Here is a 21233-nt window from a genome sequence, read left to right on the forward strand (position 1 = left end):
TTTGGGTACCACTATAACTAGCACAGCATATGCAGTGACAAAACAGGGAAAGCTCACACAATATATAATTCCCCCAGTAATATTTGAATCAAAATGCACAGCAACATTTTCCTTTGTGTACACTTACTACACAGTATTCAACAAAATGTGTGATCCATCTTACCATTGCACATTGTGTTTTGAATGATCTGTTCATGCACCCAGACAGTTGTACAATATTTGTTAGGCCCTACTTAATGGTTACAACATTCTCAAATCTTCTTAAATGCATCAGAATAAGTAAATGTGAATTGTTGCAGAAATTATGATCAAGGTGAAATAGAAATTAATTTCAATCTCATAAAGATGAAAATGTTAGCTTGACTCAATCAAAGGTCCTTGTGCCTCTGAGTCAAAATTCATGGCTTTTGGCCCATTTCAGGATTTGAGCACTAATTCTATTCTGGCCATACTAATACCATACCATGAACAAATCATGCTACACTGTCAGATGATAAGACACTCAGGTAAGTAAACCAAAGGCCAATTTGACTGCTAGGGTGGATATAAAAGATCACATGTAGCTATGCAAAAAAGATCAGGGAAGTTCTCCTATTTTTGTGGCTAACATTTATCCCTCAACCAAATCAGGTTAACAGATAAAATCCCTCACGCTTCCTGTTCACAAGTCGGCTTTTATGTTTTTTCTGCACAACTATGACTATACTTTAAAAGCAACTAATTGCCTGCAAAGTGCTTTGAAATATCCTGGGACAGACTATAGAGCTATGTGTAAATAAAATTATCTTTTTTTTCACCTAAACTTCTTCCTGAATGACAATAGTATAGCAGTACACCAGATCATAAAAATATATTAATGTATTGTCACCCATCTTAATCACCCCAGTATAAAAACACATTGTCCCCTATCAAATGAAGACTCCACTAGTTAAAGGTGCTGAGTTTCAGTAACAGCTACATGCCTATCTCCAATAAAGGTTCATTCAAACCCTGAATAAGTGCTGAAATCTAACCTCCAATAATTGCTTCATTAGGTGCATGAGAGAACATGTTGCCTCAGAGCAAAATGCTTTATGCAGGACAGCACGTATGGCATGCAAGCCATCTTGTAAAGCGAAGTTTGATGTTATTGACCAAATTTATTCATCATACCGCCTAAACCTGAAACACAATGCAAGGGTCTTGAAGAAAAATAGTTGCTGGTTATGAGGCTTAACCCAACCCTTCACATGACTGAGCGACAGATCAGTATCAGCTAGAGTCTCTCTCTCTCTAACATGTCCTTTTATTGTAAGCTTGCAAATGTCTCTACTTCAAGAATTCCATTTTGAAAGTTAGTACTGAACTTTCTTCCTTCACCCTTTCATGCTGCGCATTCATAATAATTTCACGCATAAAGGAAAGAAAAATAATCCTTGGTTCTCTAGTCTTTCCACATAACTGAAGTCTTTCATCTCTGGTATAATCTGAATGAATTTTCCATGTACCCTCTCTAAGGCCTTGACATGTGATTTTACCTTACTGGTCTGCTACCTGTGAGATTACTTCAATGTAATTGGCTGTCTATCCGACTGGCTGACATCACTGCTGGTGTACGCCTGGAGATCTCTAGACTTGGCGTCATATACAAAATGCCATCAGAATATGAGAAATCTGAAGCACAAGGATTGCTAGATCTTTATAGGGAACTTTCTTCGAAGTCAGCACTGCTGTTGCTGTACTGATGACTGTAAAATTCAAGTCACTGAACAGAATTTAACACAAGTGGACGTGATAGTGGCGGAGAGGCAGGAAAATTTGGCAGAAGCATTGTAATCAAATTGCAAGTATCAGAAAACGTCTAGTGATTAGGTTAGTAGGAAGAACCAGATGCAGGAATCCTGCTGTGATGGCAGAGATGTCAATTAGCCCCATTAATGGATGGTTAAGAGCAGTTATCCGTATGTCCACCAGGCCTCCTACAAACTCCTGGTGACCCTCTCTCTAACAATCCCACCCTACATTCCCCAACCCAGTGGCTCAGGTTGTTCATATAAAATCCCAACCAATACATTGAAATGTTTCCCCATCACCAGTGTTAGGCTGGCTGGTCTGCAGTTGTTGAATTTATCCTTTTCTCCGTTTCTGAAGAGGGGTGTGACAGTTGGATCTCCCAGAACATGCAATCCAGGAATTTCTCATCTCCCATACACGATGCAGCGACTCCAGCGTCTTGGTTAGAAACCTTGAGCTTGTGTTTAACCAACTGGAGACACTTCCTGCACACGTAAAATGACCTGAACTTCACCCACACAGTGAGGGAGTGGCAGGGAATAGGCCACAGCAGTCCTATCATTTTCTTTAAAGTTCACATACTCACATTATATATACATATATAATACATGTGGGTTTTGCTTAGAATTCCCATTTGTTATGTAAACCAGATTCTTAATTTCTGTCATTCAGATCCACTTTATATTGGTATCCTCTAATTGGTTCATTTTATTTCTACCAAAGTTAGTGCCAAAATTACTTATTTAGTCATAGAGCCATCGAGATGTACAACATGGAAACAGACCCTTTGATCCAACCTGTCCATGCCGACCAGATATCCCAACCCAATCTAGTCCCACCTGCCAGCACCCAGCCCATATCCCTCCAAACCCTTCCTATTCATGTACTCATCCAAATGCCTCTTAAATGTTGCAATTGTACCAGCCTCCACCACATCCTCTGGCAGCTCATTCCATACACGTACCACCCTCTGTATGAAAAGTTGCCCCTTAGGTCTCTTTTATATCTTTCCTCTCTCACCCTAAACCTATGCCCTCAAATTTACTGCTATCCCTGGGTTTAAATAAGAAGTAACTACAGGAAAAGATTGCCTTACTCAACTATTGGGGAAGGAGGATGGAGAGGTGGTTTAATATGCCCACCTTCATTTTATTTCTCTATTCCCTATTGTCCAAGCAGCCTTTCAGGTGTGGATATACAGGCTTTGCAGGGTCCAAGGCTTGAATATTCTAGTTCCCGCCTCTGCAATTCATAGAATCCTAGAATCCCTACAGTGTGGAAGCAGGCTTTTCGGCCCATCAAGTCCACACTGATCCTCTGAAGAACATCCCACCCAGACACTATCCTGAATTTCCCATGGCCAATCCACCTAGCCTGCACATCTGTGGACACTGTGGGCCATCTAGCATGGCCAATTCACCCTAACATGCACATCTTTGTCAAAGCTTGATACTCATGCAAGGATGAATTGCTCCTACAGACAGGTGGTCAATGAAAAACATAATGTCTGAACTAGCTAATTCAACTTCTCAGAAGGGGGTTGCATTGGAAATGTTTCCCCTTAGTCTCAATGAAAGGTGTATCTCAAGAAAGAAGTAAATTTAAGGATGGTGGCTAAGTGGCAAGGATTTAATGAGTTATTTGCATTTTACCTTTCTGTAATTAATTCAGACTGCAGAATGATGATCAGTGGTTCAAAGCCTTTTGAAATCTAGCCTTAAAATGGTTAGCTCAGCAGGAGCGCAGCAACACTCAGTACAGCCACACTGAAGTCTGCATCAGAGAGATAGATACTCACGGACTCCCTCGATCTTGTCTGCTGTCCTGTTCCAGGACAGTTGCTGAGTCTCCATGATCACCTGCAGTGTTCTCCTCTCGGGTTGGGACTTCTTCAGGCTGAATACTGTCATCACGGCGCCCAACTCCAAGGTCCTTTTCAGCTGACTCTTCTCCGGCTCCGACATAGAATCCAAATCATCTTTATTCCAGGACATCTTCGCCTCTCTCAGCCCCTTCCACCCTCCCCTTACCACCCTCCCCAACCCCAGAACTCCTTTTAGTTTTTCAACAACTCGGAACGATGAAAGGAAATTGGATCGGTGTCCAGCTTACTCGTCGCAAACACACACACAGCAGAGCGCTGTGCAAATTACTTTCAGGCAAATTCACTCATCTGGAACCTTTAGCTGGGGCCAAGGAACGTTGCAATGACTTTTTTTTCTTTAGGATCGCTTCGAACACACGAACACAGCCACAAGTAGTTGGTTTTTCATGACTACAAAACAAACATCTTGCATGTTCCGCAATTTATCTGCATGAGGAAGTTGGCTAAATTTTCTTTGAAAAAAAAACTTGGTCCGGAAACGCCGTTGATGCGATCTATGCAAAACTGCAAAGCTGCCCAAAGGTACGTTAGTTACACTTGGAAGGAAGTCCGATTTGTGTCTATTTCATTTACACAGCGCCATCTGGCGCAGACACGAACAGTCCCTTTTATTGCAAACTCAGAAACCCATCTTCAGACTGAAACAAAGGTGCTAACGTCACTATTCACTTTTGAGTCTTAATGTGTTACGTGTAAGTATTGAAAAGCAGACAGGTCTTAAATGGACCATTACAACAAAATATATAAAAATAATCTGGAAAATAACACTAAAGTAACGTTTGCAGCCCAAATAGCTGGATTGATATAAATGTTTTAGTTCATTCATTGGTCTTCCTTACATTTTCGGTTACAATGTTGGGATCAAAATATTTGACAGTATCTGTTATAGATACTACCCAGCGTCACGACATATTAATAGAACCGGTTGCTTTTCTCTGATTTGTCAAATCCCTCTATTCGATTTTCCCCTCTTGGCTTCTCCCTATTGTGTCTGTTGTATCTGCGCGATTTTTTTCACTCTCTTTAACTCTCATTCTTTCTCTCTTCCTCTTTCTGTATTAAAAATAGGAAGACATTTCCTTTTGAATAAAGCTTTGTTCTGATCCAATTAGAGTCGTTATCTCGACAGCTGTGCACATTATTATAACTTTTCTTTCACTGAATATGCGCAGATCTATGCATCAATGTCACTAAGGGCTTGCTGCTGTATCTTCCTTGCCGGCAGTTAGTGGGTTGGGATTGGAGTTCGCGTCCAACTGGGTTATTAGGAAGTTCATGCTTAGCTTTACTGTGCTTCTAAAGTTTCCTGCGGTTTAAGCTAAGCATCTATGACTCCTCACTGTCACTAATCCAGATGCATTGAACTATTGCTGCCCCTTACTGCTATTCCCTTCCACCTGCAACGAATCTGCCCAGTTTCTGAAGGTTAACGACTTTTGCGTTCTGAACGTATTTTTTCATTTGCCACTTCATTTCAAAGTATTTAACGTTAATTCAAAGGATGAACACAAGTGCTCAATTCCTCTCATATACCTGTAAAGTACTTCCTTCTCATCGTAAATACCAAAATACAGAGAACATGTTAGACTTCTGCAGTATCAGGATAGACAGGTAAACTGGACAGCGAGGATAGCCCAATAAACAATGACAAATGATAATTTTAGATATCTAGAAACTGGTTGAAAATGTAGTTCTTTAATGGATAAAAGGGTTAAGCAAGTTAGCAGGAGAATTCTTGCAGCAAACTTGAAACAAATTTGATGGTGTTTGCTAGTCTAGTATGGCTTTGCTTTGCTGCATGTACTTAGTTTACAGAGAATAATCTGGTAGCATAAAATCATAACTTTTATCAAGCATTGTGATTATAGTCTTTAAATGACAATGTGCTGAAATAGCTAATCAAAGCTATTGTTCTGCAATTGTATGTCTGAGGGAATATTTCAGTAGATAGTACTGTATGGGGAAATAGATAAGAAAACAAAAGCTGTGGTTAAGGGATGATGAGTATTGAGGTTTGGAAAACAAGTTTGAGGTGTATCCTTCGAAACATACACTACACTACAGGACAGCCAGACTTTGGAGTTGATAGGTTTCCAAAGATGAGTGGAAGCTAGATTAACGGTTAGCAAATGCACAACTTGAACAATACTTAACTGCTAGAGAAATCTACTGTGTAACAGGGCAATTGGCATTTACTGTTACATATCCCCTTAAAGACATACACATTACACCTTTCATGGCCTTATCATGTTCCAAAACTCCTCAAGGCCAATGAAATACTTTAAAAAAATACACGTCAGAAACAAATGTGCAGACAATAGTCACTTCCACAAGCTGCAGTGTGATACTGACCAGCTAACTGGTTATTGTGATGTTCATTGAAGATTAAATATTGGCCAAGGTTTAAAAGATAACTCGTCAGCTCTTTGATATAGTACTATGAAATCTTATACACACATCGGAGAGGCCACATAGCTTGTTAGTTTAACTTCTCATTGAAAAAAACTAAAAATCCAACAAAACAGCAATCTCTCAGTACTGTACCAGAATGTAAGCCTAGATTTTGTGCTCAAGATCTGGGCATATTTTTTAACAAAATGTTCTTGAATTTCAATAAAAGATAGGTAGTGCCCTAGTATGAATAATTTGCCCCAGTAGCACATTGCAACTTCCTCTGGTAAGAGGTGTTCTCTTTTAGATCTCCTGACACTGTTTAGACATTTCCTGTAGCCATCTGTGTCCTATTTTTCTTGGGAGCATGCATTCATTTTTGGGAAGCTTTTCTGGGTTGCCTGTAGGGCATATGAAAGGTGAGATAGCATATTAAGCTGTCTCCTGTGAAAGCAAAACATCATGCTGAAGATGTTCAAGAGGAAAAGTATCTTAGTCCCCGCAAAGAATGTTATCTCAAAGCCAAACCATTGAAATGTAACAGTAATCTAATTTTAAATAACTGACATTTTACTTATTGAAGATAAGAAATCATTTTCTACTTACATTGGTTAGTTAGTCATTTTCTTACTAATTTAAAAGGAAAAGCATATTTAAAGGTTTTTAGAATATTCCTTTCAGTTTCTTTTCACCCAGAAGCACAAGCTTAATTATTAAAGTCTTCGCACAAGCCTACAAACTGGTACAAATTGTGGAAATTCCTAAGTTGTGGATAATTTCACCCAGGGCCATGTTTCAGCTTTCTGAATAAAGTCTGTTTCAGACACAATACTTCTAAAACTAAAGCTGAAAAGACTACAGAAGCTCAAGTTGCCCTGGACACAAATTGCTCTGAAAAGTTTACAATCTTATGTACTAGTAATGTCAATTTCAATTGAATTGTAGCTAAAGTACCACCACCATCATAAGAACATAGAGTCATAGAGATGTACAGCATGGAAACAGACCCTTCCGTCCAACCCGTCCATGCCGACCAGATAACCCAATCCAATCTAGTCCCACCTGCCAGCACCCGGCCCTCCAAACCCTTCCTATTCATATACCCATCCAAATGCCTCTTACCACCCTCTGCGTGAAAAGGTTGCCCCTTAGGTACCCTTTCAAGTTTCACAACATCTTTCCGATAGGAAGGAGACCAGAATTGCACGCAACATTCGAACAGTGGCCTAACCAATGTCCTGTACAGCCGCAGCATGACCTCCCAACTCCTGTACTCAATACTCTGACCAATAAAAGAAAACATACCAAACACCTTCTTCACTATCCTATCTACCTGCGACTCCACTTTCAAAGAGCTATGAACCTGCACTCCAAGGTCATACGAGTAGGAGTCAGCAATTTAGCAATTCAAGCCTGTTCTACCACTCAATAAGATCATGACTGATATAGTTGTGGTCTCAGCTTCACATTTGTGACTGCACCCTGTAATGCTTGACTTGCTTGTCTATCAAAAATCTAACTTACTCAGTATTGCGGTAAATTTAAAGACCCGGCCTGCATTATGTTCTGGGAAGAGAATTTCAAACTCAAGAGGAAACAGCAGTACAAGATATGAATTTGATATTGACTAAAGGACTTTGTTGTAATGCTAGATTTGAGAATTGGATGGATGACTCCTATGATACTCATCAATGGGGAATTCCAAGCTACGTCAGTTGCATGTCAACTTGACTCAGTGATAAGACTCTTACCATTTCTGAGTTCAAGCTATTTTTAATTTCAGAAATATGCTTTATTCATAAAAATATCTTTATATACACATAGTCATTGAAACAGTTTGACAGTAGTATATGGATAAAATAATATAGTATCGTAGTATATGGAGAAATAAACACTGGAGCTTGACTCTATCCAGCAAACAAACCAAAGGCATTTCTTATTTGTACAAGATTATATTTATCTGCATTTGAGGCATGAAGATTTAACTCCATTTAACTTCAGCAGAAAGATCTCAGACATTGGTCTTCCCCCCATATGCCCTGGCAGCAGCTCCCCCAAGGTTTAGTGCATCCCTCAGCACATATTCCTGGACCTTAGAATGTGCCAATTTGCAACACTCAGTTGACGTCAGCTCGTTGTTCTGTGTAATGGAAAATTAACAAAATTAACATTTACTCTGAAATCCATTTACTATGAAATCTGAAAGAGAATGCTTTACTAAATGTAAAACTCTTCTGACATTTTGCAACTTTGCTGAAGTCTGCAGTCGAGGGACAGCTTATCTCTGCGGAACTTTGTAAACATTCAAACTGGCCTTCTGAGCAGTCAGTTTCAGATTTGAGCTAAGGAAAACATAAAGATAGTTATGTCCACAGCAAGGGAATGGAAAAAACAAGGACTCGAATGTTCCCAGCCCTTGTCCTTGAGCGGGTGATAAGAATGGTATAAGAAGAATATGTGAATCTGGTTCAAAGCCCTTACACGAGGCATTTCTGCCAAGTGGATTGGCCTTGCATGCAGTTTTTAATAAACCTTTTTCTTTGCTCTTGCTAGCATCTGAGTCGAGTCAGTTTAATTTCCATGACATTCTGTAAGACCAACAAGTTTGAGGCAGACCAAAAGGGCATCTTTCACTAAGTTGATGGCCCTCCAGGTGCAGTCAATATTTATCTCAGTGTGTCTCTTGTGGAACAGACATGGAGCACAGAGTCCTGCATTATAGAGCTACTCAGGATGAACCTTGACAAGAACCACAGCATCTTTCTCCAAACTTCCTCTGCAAAGGTCCATTGCAAAAGAAGATGTGTGACAGTTGTCACAAAGCTAGTCGCTTCTTTTTCTAAAAGCTGTTCCTTGGCTGAAGGACACTCTGTCCTTGATGTTTTTCAGAGGGGTAATAAACCAGGCCGGGCTCTGATCAGACTGGTTTGGTACAGAGGTGAAAAGGATTTTGAGAGGCCTTTTGTTTATATGTAAACAGATGAGACTTCAGGCCAAAGTGGTCCTGCTTTAGAAGTGACCTGTATAATAAAAGGGGAGTGGTCAGCTCTCTAGCTGAGCAGTTTCGTTCAGTCCAGAACTGGTTGGGAGTTCAACAGTGAGCTGTGTGGAAACAAACTCTCTCTCTCTCTCACACCCTTCTAACTTCAACCTGTAAGCATCTGTTCTATTCATTTATACTGATTTCTAAGGGGTTTTGCTTATTGGGACTGTTGTGTATATTCAGAACAGCATAATTAAGTCTAGTTTGGATAGACTGAGTTCGGTAGGGATTCTTTATTGTGTTCTTTGCGTTTCATTATGTAATTTTGTGAATAAATTTTTGTCTATTTTAAAATCTAGTAGTCAACCTAGCTAACTTACTACAGGCAATTTTCACTATAGACTTACCAAAACAAATTGCAAAGTTATGGTCTGGGCTGTCTGCTTCAGAATATTTTGAGTGGTCTGGCCTAGTCCATAACACAGTCTCTACCCACCCAGCAGCCACTTTGAGGACAGCATGTGGTGGCGCAGACCGACTGGGCATACATGAATGATCTCACAGGTACTGTCCTTCCTACCACCAGCCAAGTGATGTCTTGGTGCTTGTTGGAAAGTTCTGGTGATGAGGTATTCTGCCAAATGACTTTGACAGTCTGCTCAGGGAACAACCCAAAAGGATTCATCCTCTTCTTTTCCTGCAAGGATGCTATGTGTTGACCACTTCCTGATCGATTTGTGGTCAAAGGTCTTTCTCTTTGCAAATTTCTCCATGAAGGACAGGTGATATAGAATGGTCCAACTACTTGAAGTGTACCATTTCAACGAGGTCATCCCCATCCCTTGCACCACCAGGGACAGGTAGAACCTCAGTATGCAGCAACACTTGGTATTTGTGTACTGAGAGTGCATGCCCAGCTTTGATGTAGCTAACACAAAGGTGACCATTAGGATGAGGGTGGTGTTGGGTATGTTCTTCTTATCCAGAGTACATGGTGTCCCTTTGGACATGGTCCATCTTAGACCGACAGATGAAGTAAGAGATGGTTTGGGTGAATGCAATGGCGTAGATTTGGGGAATGGGCCAGACCTGCGCAACATACAACAGAGAGTACCTCACACCTGATGATCAGATTTTTACCCACAATGGAGATGGAACGATGCTCCAAAAGGACAAGTTTCTGTCTCACCTTGGCGAAGTGCACTTCTGTTTGAAGTTTCCCTGACACTCTATGGCTGTGACAACCCATGGTTAAAAGCAGGACTTTCCTAGACAGCTGATTTTACATCTTCAGTCTTTTGGTCTGTAACAGTCATCTTCTCAAGCTGCCTTTTGGAATTAAACATTTTAAAAATGTCCATTGCACTTTGGAATTCCGATCCAGCATCACATCACTTGTCTTACCTCGGGAGTCCATGAATTTGGACCATCTTTGAACTGAAGCAGTTTTGAGGAATGTAGTTGATTTGCCTGGTAGAAACATACTGAGCCTCAGTGAGTAACAGTGAATTAGTAGGTACCTATGTCCATCACCTCATTCATGATTGAGCATATAGAGATGAAGCAGGAAGTGGTCAGGAATTTGAATAAAAGGATGCCGCTATTGTATCTGTACTGGAATAGCTTGGCTGAACACATGACGACTTATGGAATTTAAGTTGTTGGCACAATAGCAGGATTGCTGTGTGGGCCCATAATCGTTGCTGTATCCAATGTTGTCATGTGATGTAACTTGGCCCAATTGAGTTTCTACCAGGCTGAGTGGATTAGGAAGAGCTTGATATTGATCCCTTCCCTATTGTTATCAGACTTATGCATGAACCTTTCATATTAAGGTAGATCTTTCTCTGCACCATCTCTGTAGCTGTAACGCTATATTCTGTTCGATTACCCCGATATACTTATGTAAGGTGTGATTTGGCTGAATAGCACGCAAATCAATACTTTTCACTGTATCTCGGTAATTCAAATCAAATCAAATCATCCACTTGGCACCGATGATTCTGCCTTTGTTGAGCATTTTTACTCAGGATGTCCCCCATCTCCCATCTGACATAAATGAACAATGTGAGACTGATAAAGGCATTCTGGTCTAACCAGCCTGTCTTATGCTGTTTTGTGTATCTTGGCTCAGATATTCCAATCGGGATCAGAGCCTCTATTTCCAATACTAATCAGATTGAAAGCTACTGACTTAACTTTAGGTATCTTTTGTGCAGGAGATTCCTGGATAGAGAGCCTCCTGTTACGAACTTGTCTCAAATCTGCGAATCCAAAAGTAAAGAAGGTCTTTTGTTGAAACATGTCCCTCTTTTGCAGTAGCAGTTGCCATATTCTGTGATTTAAATTCTAACAGTGCAGCCAGCCACCTTTGTTGGCTTCTGAGAGAAGGTAAGTATATAAGGTTTTTGTAGGTTTAGGGTGGCAATTATTTGAGGGATTAGGGTGTCAGGTGAGTGAAGTGGGTATAGGGTGTGGGGTGAATGATTTAGATAGGGTGCCAAGTGGGTAGGATTCCAGGTAATGAATGCTTAGGTTGGGCTTGGGGGTGTCAGTGGGGGTGTAATGGGTCAGGGAGGTGCAGTTGGGATGGTTAGTTTAATGGTTACCCAGGAATTAGTTGGGTACTTAATCCCTGCCATTTCCATAGTAACCCTTAAGTCTCTACCTTCAAGGCTTTTTTTTTCAGGGGGTTCCAAATGTCGCGGAATTGCCTACCAGGGGTTTCAATATCCTGGAAAATTCTTGTGGCGTCTGCTGCCTCAGAGTTTCCTCGTGGTGCTGGTGCACATTGCCAGTTTTTGCTGCTCCGATGACATTCTGATCTTTGGAATATCTGGGCTAATGTGAATCCCGCAGTGACATGATGAGCGCTTCAACTCATGCTTGAAAGACTTCAACAAGCTGACATCCAGCACACAGGAGGACAGAGTCGAGAGTGTGGCGCTGGAAAAGCACAGCAGGTCCGGCAGCATCCGAGGAGGAGGAGAATTGATGATTTGGGCAAGAGCCCTTCATCAGGAAAGGGGCTTGTGGGCTGGGGGGCTGAGAGATAAGTGGGAAATTGGTGGGGCTTGGGAGAACGTAGCTGGGAATTTGGTAGGCCAATGAAGGTAGTTGGGGGGGTGGGGGGTGCAATGGTGATAGGTCAAAGAGGAGAGTGGATTGGATAGGTGGAAAGGAAGATGGACAGGTCAAGAGGGCAGTGTCTAGTTAAAGACTTGGGACTGGGACCAGGTGGGGGGAGGGGAAATGAGGAAACTGGTGAAATCCACATTGAGCCCATGTGTTTGCGGGATCTCAAGGCGGAAGATGAGGCGTTCTTCTTTCAAGGCGTTGGCTGGTTAGGGTTTGGGATGGAGGAGGCCCAGGACCTGCATGTCCTTGGTGGAGTGGGACAGGTAGTTAAAGTGTTCAGCGACGTGGTGGTGGGGTTGGTTGATGCGAGTGTCCCAAAAATCTCCTCTGAAAAGATCCGCAAGTTGGCATCCCTGTCTCCCCAATGTAGAGGAGATCACATAGGGTACAACGGATACAGGTAAATTTCTGTCAGATGTGGAAGGATCCCTTGGGGCCTTGAACGGAAGCAAGGGGGGAGGTGTTGGGTTTTGGGTGGAGGTGAGGGGGTTTTGTGGGAATCATGGACCTGACAAGGGAATCGTGGAGGGAATGTCTCTCCAAAATGCAGATAGGGGTAGGGTTTGTTTGTAGGTGGCGGAAGTGGCAGACGATGATGCAATGTATCTGAAGGCTGGTGGGGTGGAAGATGAGGACCAGGGTGTCTGTCTTTTTTGCGATTGAGGGGTGGGGTTCAAGGGCGGAGGTGCAGGAAATGGAGGAGATACGCTGGAGGGCATCGTCGACTATGTGGGAGGGGAAATTGTGGTCTTTGAAGAAGGAGGCCATCTGGGATGTTCAGTGGTGGAATTAGTCATCCTGGAAACAGATGTGGCAGAGGCAGAGGAATTGGGAATAAGGGATGGCATTTTTACAGGAGGCAGGGTGGGAGGAGGTGTAATCCAGGTAGCTGTGGGAGTCGGTGGGTTTGTAATGGATGTTCATGGTTATTCGGTTGCCAGAGAAGGAGAGGTGCAGGAAGTGGAGGGAGGTGTCTGTGATGGTCCAGGAGAATTTGATGTCAGGGTGGAAGGTGTTGGTGACATAAATGAACTGTTCAACCTCATTGTGCGAGCATAAGGTAGCACCGATACAGACATCGATGTTGGGAAGAAAAGGTGGGGAATGGTGGCGGTGTAGCTATGGAAGATGGACTGGTCCATGTACCCAATGAAGATGCAAGCATAGCTGGGACAAACGCGGATGCCCATGGCTACCCCTTTGGTTCGGATGAAGTGGGAGGATTGGAAGGAGAAGATGTTGAGGGCATGGACCAGTTCAGCCAGGCAGATGAGAGTGTCAGTGGAAGGGTACTGGTTGGGATGGTGTGAGAGCAAGAAACAGAGGGCTTGGAGGCCTTCGTCGTGGTAGGCAGGTGTATACTGGGACTGGGTGTCCATGGTGAAGATATATTTTTGGGAGCCACGGAAACGAAAGTCCTGGAGGAGGTGCAGGGCTTGGGTAGTGTCCCAAACATAGGTGGGAAGTTCCTGGACTAAGAGGGACAGGATGGTGCCAAGGTAGGGACAGATAAGTTCGGTGAGACAGGAGCAGGCTGAGACAATGGGTCGGCTGGGGCAGTCAGGTTTGTAAATCTTGGGTAAGAGTTAGAATCGGGGCAATGCGGGGTTCACAGGTAATGAGGTTGGAGGCTGTGAGTGGGAGATCCCCAGAGGTGATGAGGTTATGGATAGTCTGGGAGATGATGGTTTGGTGATGGCAAGTGAGGTCATGGTCGAGGGGGCAGTAGGAGGAGGACTCTGCCATTTGGTACCTTGCACGTGGTCGGTGCACCAAACTACCACGCACCCCCAAACCTCCTAACATATAATCCAGATTGGTCTTACACAAGTTAGCGTTATGACTTTGGTCTTCCCTAACCAGTTAATTCAAGTGTTGCTACATAATGTATTTCCTTTATCATAATAGTTTGTTTTTTTCTTAGAGAATCTCAAATCCTTTAATTTAATAACTTTCAGCTCATGACAGACAGTGGCACAACTTGCAAAGCTCTGATCTGTTTAATTGGTTGAGGGTTAGCTTAGTTCTGCCTACTGTTACGATATGGGGTAAACCCTCCTGCTTAATTTAAACCATCAACACATAAAAAATTTATCCTTTGCTATAATCTGTGAAAATTCGAGTGGCCAAGAACTACTTAAGTAAAGATTAACAGTTTTATTTCTTAAAGTATAACAGAGAATAATTAACTAGAACTTCCTCTAACCTATCCTTTACCTTCCCCTTCTATAATACTAGTCCGATAACACCCCCCTCCCTGATTAGGATTTCCCAAAAATTCAGGTTTTCAAAACCAGCCAACTGTCGGATCTTCTATTTGGATCTTCCTGTGTCTTCTTTTCTTCTTCTTTGGAAATATGCTTCACCCGTCATGGATTGATAAAGGTACCTTTGAGAAAGCTATTTTTCGGCAGTCTCTGCATGCTGGTGGCAAGGCAGTTCTCCTTCCAACTATTCAATTTTCCTCAGTCATATACCCCAAAACATTGGATTGTGTCATTGGCTTTTTAGGTTGTCAATATACTAAATTCAAACTGGATTGGAGTTTGGTATTTTTTTTTGGGGGGGAGGGTATAATTTAAACTGACTGGCCTAATCCAGATCTGGTTTTTATGGAGGATAGTGGGTTAGTATAGGTTAGGTGGGCTTGGATCGGCGCAACATCGAGGGCCAAAGGGCCTGTACTGCGCTGTATTGTTCTATGTTCTAGACCACATGATACATTGCATCTTGTTGAGAACACTTGGTGCTGTCAGGTAGTTCTACTAGCTTTTAACTTTCTTTAAGGTACATACACGCACATCTTCATAACATGACACAATTTTGCTTCCACTGTTTCATTTATGTAAGGCATAGTAACCCTCAGGTTAAACCGCCGCCAGTTGTCATTCTCTATGATTATAGCGACTTGATCTTTAGTCTTGATGAACTGTAGCTTCACCAAGGTTGTACATTATTTTTAGGTAAACCTGTTTTTGCTCCTGGCATGTTCCCTTACACTAGTAATTGAACCAGGCTTGGCAATTTCACTGGTAATTAGTGACTGACCGGAGGATTTACCATGCCATTAGATTAGATTAGATTAGATTACACTACATTACATTACATTACAGTGTGGAAACGGGCCCTTCGGCCCAACAAGTCCATACCGACCCGCCGAAGCGCAACCCACCCATACCCCTACATTTACCCCTTACCTAACACTACAGGCAATTTAACATGGCCAATTCACCTGACCTGCACATCTTTGGACTGTGGGAGGAAACCGGAGCACCCGGAGGAAACCCACGCAGACACGGGGAGAACTTGCAAACTCCACACAGTCAGTTGCCTAAGGCGGGAATGGAACCCGGGTCTCAGGCGCTGTGAGGCAGCAGTGCTAACCACTGTGCCACCGTGCCGCCCATTAGGTGACTGATGGATGCCAAATTTTAAGTTGCTGGATCTGGTCTCAATAATATTGTGATTTTCCCACTCTCAAAATAGTAGATTACATTCCGAAGTAATTAATTGGCAATGGAATAGGTCATAACATTCCTGAGGTTTATGAAAGTTATTGTTTAAATACAAGTGTGGAGCATAAACGGCAGCACAGAAAATGTGGGGCAAGTGGTCCTTTTCTGTAGGTAGGTTTATGTCATTCTATTTAAAGTTCTCCCTTGCTTTGAGACCCCGCAATCCAAAATGCAATATCCCAATTATCAATAACATTTTTGTCATAACACGATCCACAATGTAACCTGATTTGAATCTTGGTCCTATTGATATACTGTCAAGTTTAGAACATAGAACATAGAACAGTACAGCACAGAACAGGCGCTTCAGCCCACGGTGTTGTGCCGACCATTGATCCTCATGTAAGGTAAACCTAATGTACGAACCCTCAAATTTCTGTGACCATATGCATGTCCAGCAGTTTCTTAAATGTCCCCAATGACCTTGCTTCCACAACTGCTGCTGGCAACGCATTCCATGCTCTCACCACTCTCTGTGTAAAGAACCTGCCTCTGACATCCCCTCTATACTTTCTTCCAACCAGCTTAAAACTATGACCCCTCGTGTATGTCATTTCTGCCCTGGGAAATAGTCTCTGGCTATCGACTCTATCTATACCTCTCATTATCTTGTATACCTGGTCTAACCAAAGTTTTATAGAGCTGCAACAAGATTTCACGACTCTTAAACTCAATCCCTCTGTTAATAAAAGCCAAAACACCATATGCTTTCTTAACAACCCTGTCACTTGGGTGGCCATTTTAAGGGATCTATGTACCTGCACACCAAGATCCCTCTGTTCCTCCACATTGCCAAGAATCCTATCCTTAATCCTGGAGGCATTATTACACATTTCACTCTACGATACAAAGACTGCTCAGGATTTGACATAAATCTGTATTTAATTTCAAAATGCATGCAGGCTGTTGGGATAATTGTTTTGGGAAACAAATGTCACATCATTTCAGTAAAAACCATTCTGCAGTAGGCTAAGTTAAATCACATAATTATGCAGAAGAGAGACAGCTTTAATGTCTATCCAATCAATAATATAGATATTTTTAATCAAGCTGTTCAGACATATTTGTCTGGGGCAGGTGGGAATTGAATTCTGGCCCAGAGATAGACACACTACCCTCTAGTCAACAGCACATCTGAGCTCAAATTGCAAGGCAGATAGAACGGCTAAATTCATTGCATATTTTAGTAGACAATAAAATCTTTCTCCCACCATGAAAAAAGAGCAGCTTTTAGACTTTTTGTCCCAGTCATATTTGCCTTTTTGGGGGGCCGACTTTGTTTGGTCCAGCTTAAGTCTTTCCTTTCTTTTCAGGTAAATTAAATAAAATTTAGTAACTGTGCTTCCAATTTCCAACCTTTCCTCCACTTTATTTTGTTGATCTCTGATTTTTCCCTTCCTCAATGTCTCTGACTTCCCCTGCATTTCTAGGGATGTGTTATTGACCAATATTCACTATAAATCCACAGGTGATTCCCAGAGCTACTGTGACCAAACTTCTGCTTATCCTATTTTCTTTGAGAACTTTATTCCATTCCTCCCAGAGGCTATTTTTCTTTTCCAGAACTTCCAATATGTCTTTCTTTTCCTAAAAAAGCATTCCTCTTCTCTATGGTTGACAGGGAACTGTGTCAGTTCCTTTTCATAACCTTCTGCCCTCACACTTTCTCTTCTGTCCAAGAGACATGGTGAAATTTCCCTGTCCTCACCTTTCACCCCATCGGTCTTCATATTCAATATATTCCTCCACCACCTTCAGCGTGATGGTTCCAAAAAAATACATCATTCTCTCCCCTTGTCTGAAGAGACATGAGATCTAATCTATTCCAGAATCACCTTCAATATCCATTACTTTTCTCATGCAAACAAAAGAAATGCAACATTTACCCTTAATCCTCCCTTCCTGCCAACTAGGACACTTAAAAACTCCTAGATGAAACTGCAATTTACTTGTATTTCTTTCAATTTACTATACTATATTTGCTGCTCACAATATTGCCTGTCTGCATGAGGCAGGCCAAGTATAGATCTGGCAACTGCCTTGCAGAACACCTCTTGTTCACAAGGAAGAATGATGCTGAGCCCCGAGTTGATTGTCATTTTAATTCTCTGTTCCATTCCCATTCTGATCTCCCTTTCCTTGGCCTCTTATCCTGTTGTAATGAAGTTTAACACATTATCATCACATGTCATTCATTTCTTCTGGTGTCCATCCCATTACAGACTATTCCTCTTTTCTCTGTTCCCCACTTGCCTTCCCTCTGTATGTATTTAATGCCTGTTTCGTTTCTAATCTTCTCGGTTCTGAAGAAAGGCCAATGACATGAAATGTTAACTTCCTTTCTCTTACTGCAGCCACTGCCTTACTTATTGAATATTTTCAGCATTTTCTGTTATTTCAAATTTCCATATCTGCGGTATTTTTCTTTTGTGAATGTGTTGTGGTTCTTTGGCATTGTTTGAACTTCTGGCATTAGCATTGCAACCATTCTGAAAATGATGCTCAAATGCACAAAGTTAGAGCGAGGCGTTGTCGTTTATTGCTTTAGTTCAGATTTGTTTGAGTGGAGATGGTTGACTGACATCCAATTTTAACTCACAATCATTAAGTCTTCAATTTGCACTATACTGAAAAGTTACATGAAATTTCATAACTTGTCTTTCCTCAAGAAAATTCTTCATGCCTTTTCATAAAGACCATATCTTATGCAATCTGCAGCTGGAAACAACAAAAGCCTTTCCTTTGGTCATTAAAAAAAAGTAACAATTTTACAACCTGAAAGAATATTTGGACAATTCTTTTCAGTTTGTTAAAAATTGCTGATCAATGGCATAATTTTTAAAAGTCATTATTATGCTGGGTGTGAAGGATCTCGCTATTCCAGGAATAACATATGGCTTCATTGATTCCAAAAAGGTTACAGATTATTTCTCTTTAAATATTATTCACTGTTTTCTGTAGTTCCTCATTCCACTGACTGAGGGAGCTAAGTTACTGCTTCAGCAGCTGAGCGAGTCCTGTTTACCTCTTCAGCTAGCACTATAAAGTTTTCAATGGCCTGACTACAGTAAAACGCAGCAAAAGGCTTAATTTAAGAAATTTATTTTCACAAAAATACCAGATTTGTTCACTATCAAAGGTTTGGGAAAAAAAAATCCATGACTTTCATAATTCTTAGACTCATTGGAGATGGTTATTGCCCAATGCTTGTGTGGGTTGAAAGTAACTTGCCTCCAAGCATCTGAACTGTGGAAGTTGTCTAGGCCTTGCTGTATTCTGGTATGGACTGGTTCAGTGGCTGAGGAATTGTAAGTGATACTGTACATTGTGCAGTCATCAGCAAACTTCTCCACCTTATGATGGTCGGGAGGTCATTAATGAGGCAGCTGAAGATGCTGTCTGGATCTATGGTAACTGGGCCAAGGAGTTAAGGTCCAAGGGCCTGTTTGGTTTACAGTTCCTTTTAGTCTATTCTTGAACTGGATGTGGGCACTTTTTGTCCATCCCTAATTGCCCTTGAACTGATTAGGTATCTATGCTATTTTAGAAGGAAGTTAACTGTCAACCATATTGTTGTGGATCTGGAGTGACATGGAAGCCAGACCAGATAAAGATGGCAGATTTCCTCCTCGAAAAGACGTAAGTGAAGAACAACCAGAAATGTTGCATGATTGTGATTAGCCTAGCCTTTAATTCTAGATTTGATTGAATTTAAATTTCACCAAATTTCACCATGGGACTTGAACCCATATCCACAGAACATCGGCCTAGGGCTCTAAACTATTAGTCCATTTGCAACACCACTGATTTCCCTTGTAGGGAAGAGGCACTTGTCTTAACAACAAGATATAGTTTATTGCATGATAGCAAAATATATGAGTTACATTGACTAGTTAGACATTATCATTATAATATCAGGAGTCAGTGAAGACAAATGCAACCCCATTGGGATCTAGAGCAGATTGTGTCAATTCTCCATTGAAGACTGTGTGACATCATTAGATAGGATGCAACATTAACTATTTCAGAACCATCCAGTATCCTCTGGATAGAAAACTTCTAGGATTCACAACCCTTTGAGTGAAGAAATTTCTCATCATCTCAGTCCTAAATAATTAATTCCTTCTCCTCAGACTGAGTCACCATTTTTGAAATGCCCCAGTCAGAAAATATACTCTCTTAAAAGGACAGAGATGACAGAGAAAATGGACAAATATTAGGATGAACTTGAGGATTAGACATTTACAGGTGAATGTTTTGCAGCATAAAGTGCATCTTGCTGAGCTGAGTGAAGGTTCTGTTGAGATCAGGACTACATTGTTGGCTACTCCTGCCCTGTCTTCCTCCCCTCTCTCATGTTGTGTGTTATTTTGCCAAAAGACAGAGCAAGGATGAGAAGTATTGCAAAGGTAATTGGGAATGCATACGGTTTCTCCAGAAGGTGGCTGTGAAAGCTGGAGAAGTAGCAGGGTGGAATGAGGACGAGGAAGTGAGGAATTTAAGGCCAACTTTGTGAAGTGAGAAATGAGGAAGGAGTGCTGGGAGGAAATTCTGATTGCAAAAATGCTTGGATGTGATGAGAAAATGCTGCTGATCTGAATGAAGTGGAAAAATCAACAGAAAAATGAGTGTGCTTGAAATAAATAAGAGGGTATTACAGTGACTGAATGGTAAAGAAGAGTAGAGAACCATTGAGGTGAAAGTGAGGACTGCAGATGCTGGAGATTAGAGTCAAGATTAGAGTGGTGCTGGAAATGCACAGCAGGTCAGGCAGCATCCTCGGAGTAGGAAAATTGATGTTTCAGGAAGGAGCGCTGCGTCAGGAATGAGCGCTTCCTGTTGAAGGGCTCCTGCCCAAAACATCGATTTTCCTGCTCCTCAGGTGTTGCCTGACCTGCTGTACATTTCCAGTACCACTCTAATCTTGACTAAAGAACCATTGGGCAAGGGGAAAAGGGTGAAAAGAGTGTTTGGAGCTACCTTTGAGAGAAATAGAGATGAGAATTGCATTTTATCCTATTGTATTCATGAAAAGTCATTGAACTTCTATACTGAAACCAGATCCATATGATAATGATGATGTTGGATTAGCCCTGTCTGTCGATAGGTAATGATCGTAGGGATGCTCTTGTGGGTATCAGGAAACTATGTCCCAACTGGGCTCTCTTCTTCCATCAGGACCAACCAGGAGGCTTTGAAAGACTTGAAGAAATCCCCTTGTCTCAGTAGAAACAGCAGAATCACTCATGTGATCTTGGAACCATTTTGAGGGAAGGCTACCTTGCTTTAAAATGTGTACTTCCATTTTAAATAGATGTCAAGTAGGCTCGATAGAAACTGCAAACATAAGGGCGGCAACTGCAAACTGCAACTGCAAACATATGGGCGGCACGGTGGCACAGTGGTTAGCACTGCTGCCTCACAGCGCCAGAGACCCAGGTTCAATTCCCGACTCAGGCGACTGACTGTGTGGAGTTTGCACATTCTCCCCGTGTCTGCGTGGGTTTCCTCCGGGTGCTCCGGTTTCCTCCCACAGTCCAAAGATGTG

General features: G+C 41.8%; 1 protein-coding gene across 1 annotated transcript in view; it reads right to left on the reverse strand.

Moving 5' to 3' along the window:
- The window catches only part of plcg2 (phospholipase C, gamma 2), a 203346-nt gene extending 199191 nt beyond the window's left edge, over nucleotides 1-4155 (reverse strand). Inside the window, exon 1 of the mRNA XM_043706657.1 lies at nucleotides 3572-4155. Coding sequence (XP_043562592.1) covers nucleotides 3572-3767 — 196 coding nt within the window. The 5' untranslated portion in view covers nucleotides 3768-4155. The remainder of the gene's footprint in view (nucleotides 1-3571) is intronic.
- Nucleotides 4156-21233: the final 17078 nt, after the last annotated feature.

This window comes from Chiloscyllium plagiosum, chromosome 17 (assembly GCF_004010195.1).
Source record: "Chiloscyllium plagiosum isolate BGI_BamShark_2017 chromosome 17, ASM401019v2, whole genome shotgun sequence".
In the NCBI taxonomy this organism is placed as follows: domain Eukaryota; kingdom Metazoa; phylum Chordata; class Chondrichthyes; order Orectolobiformes; family Hemiscylliidae; genus Chiloscyllium; species Chiloscyllium plagiosum.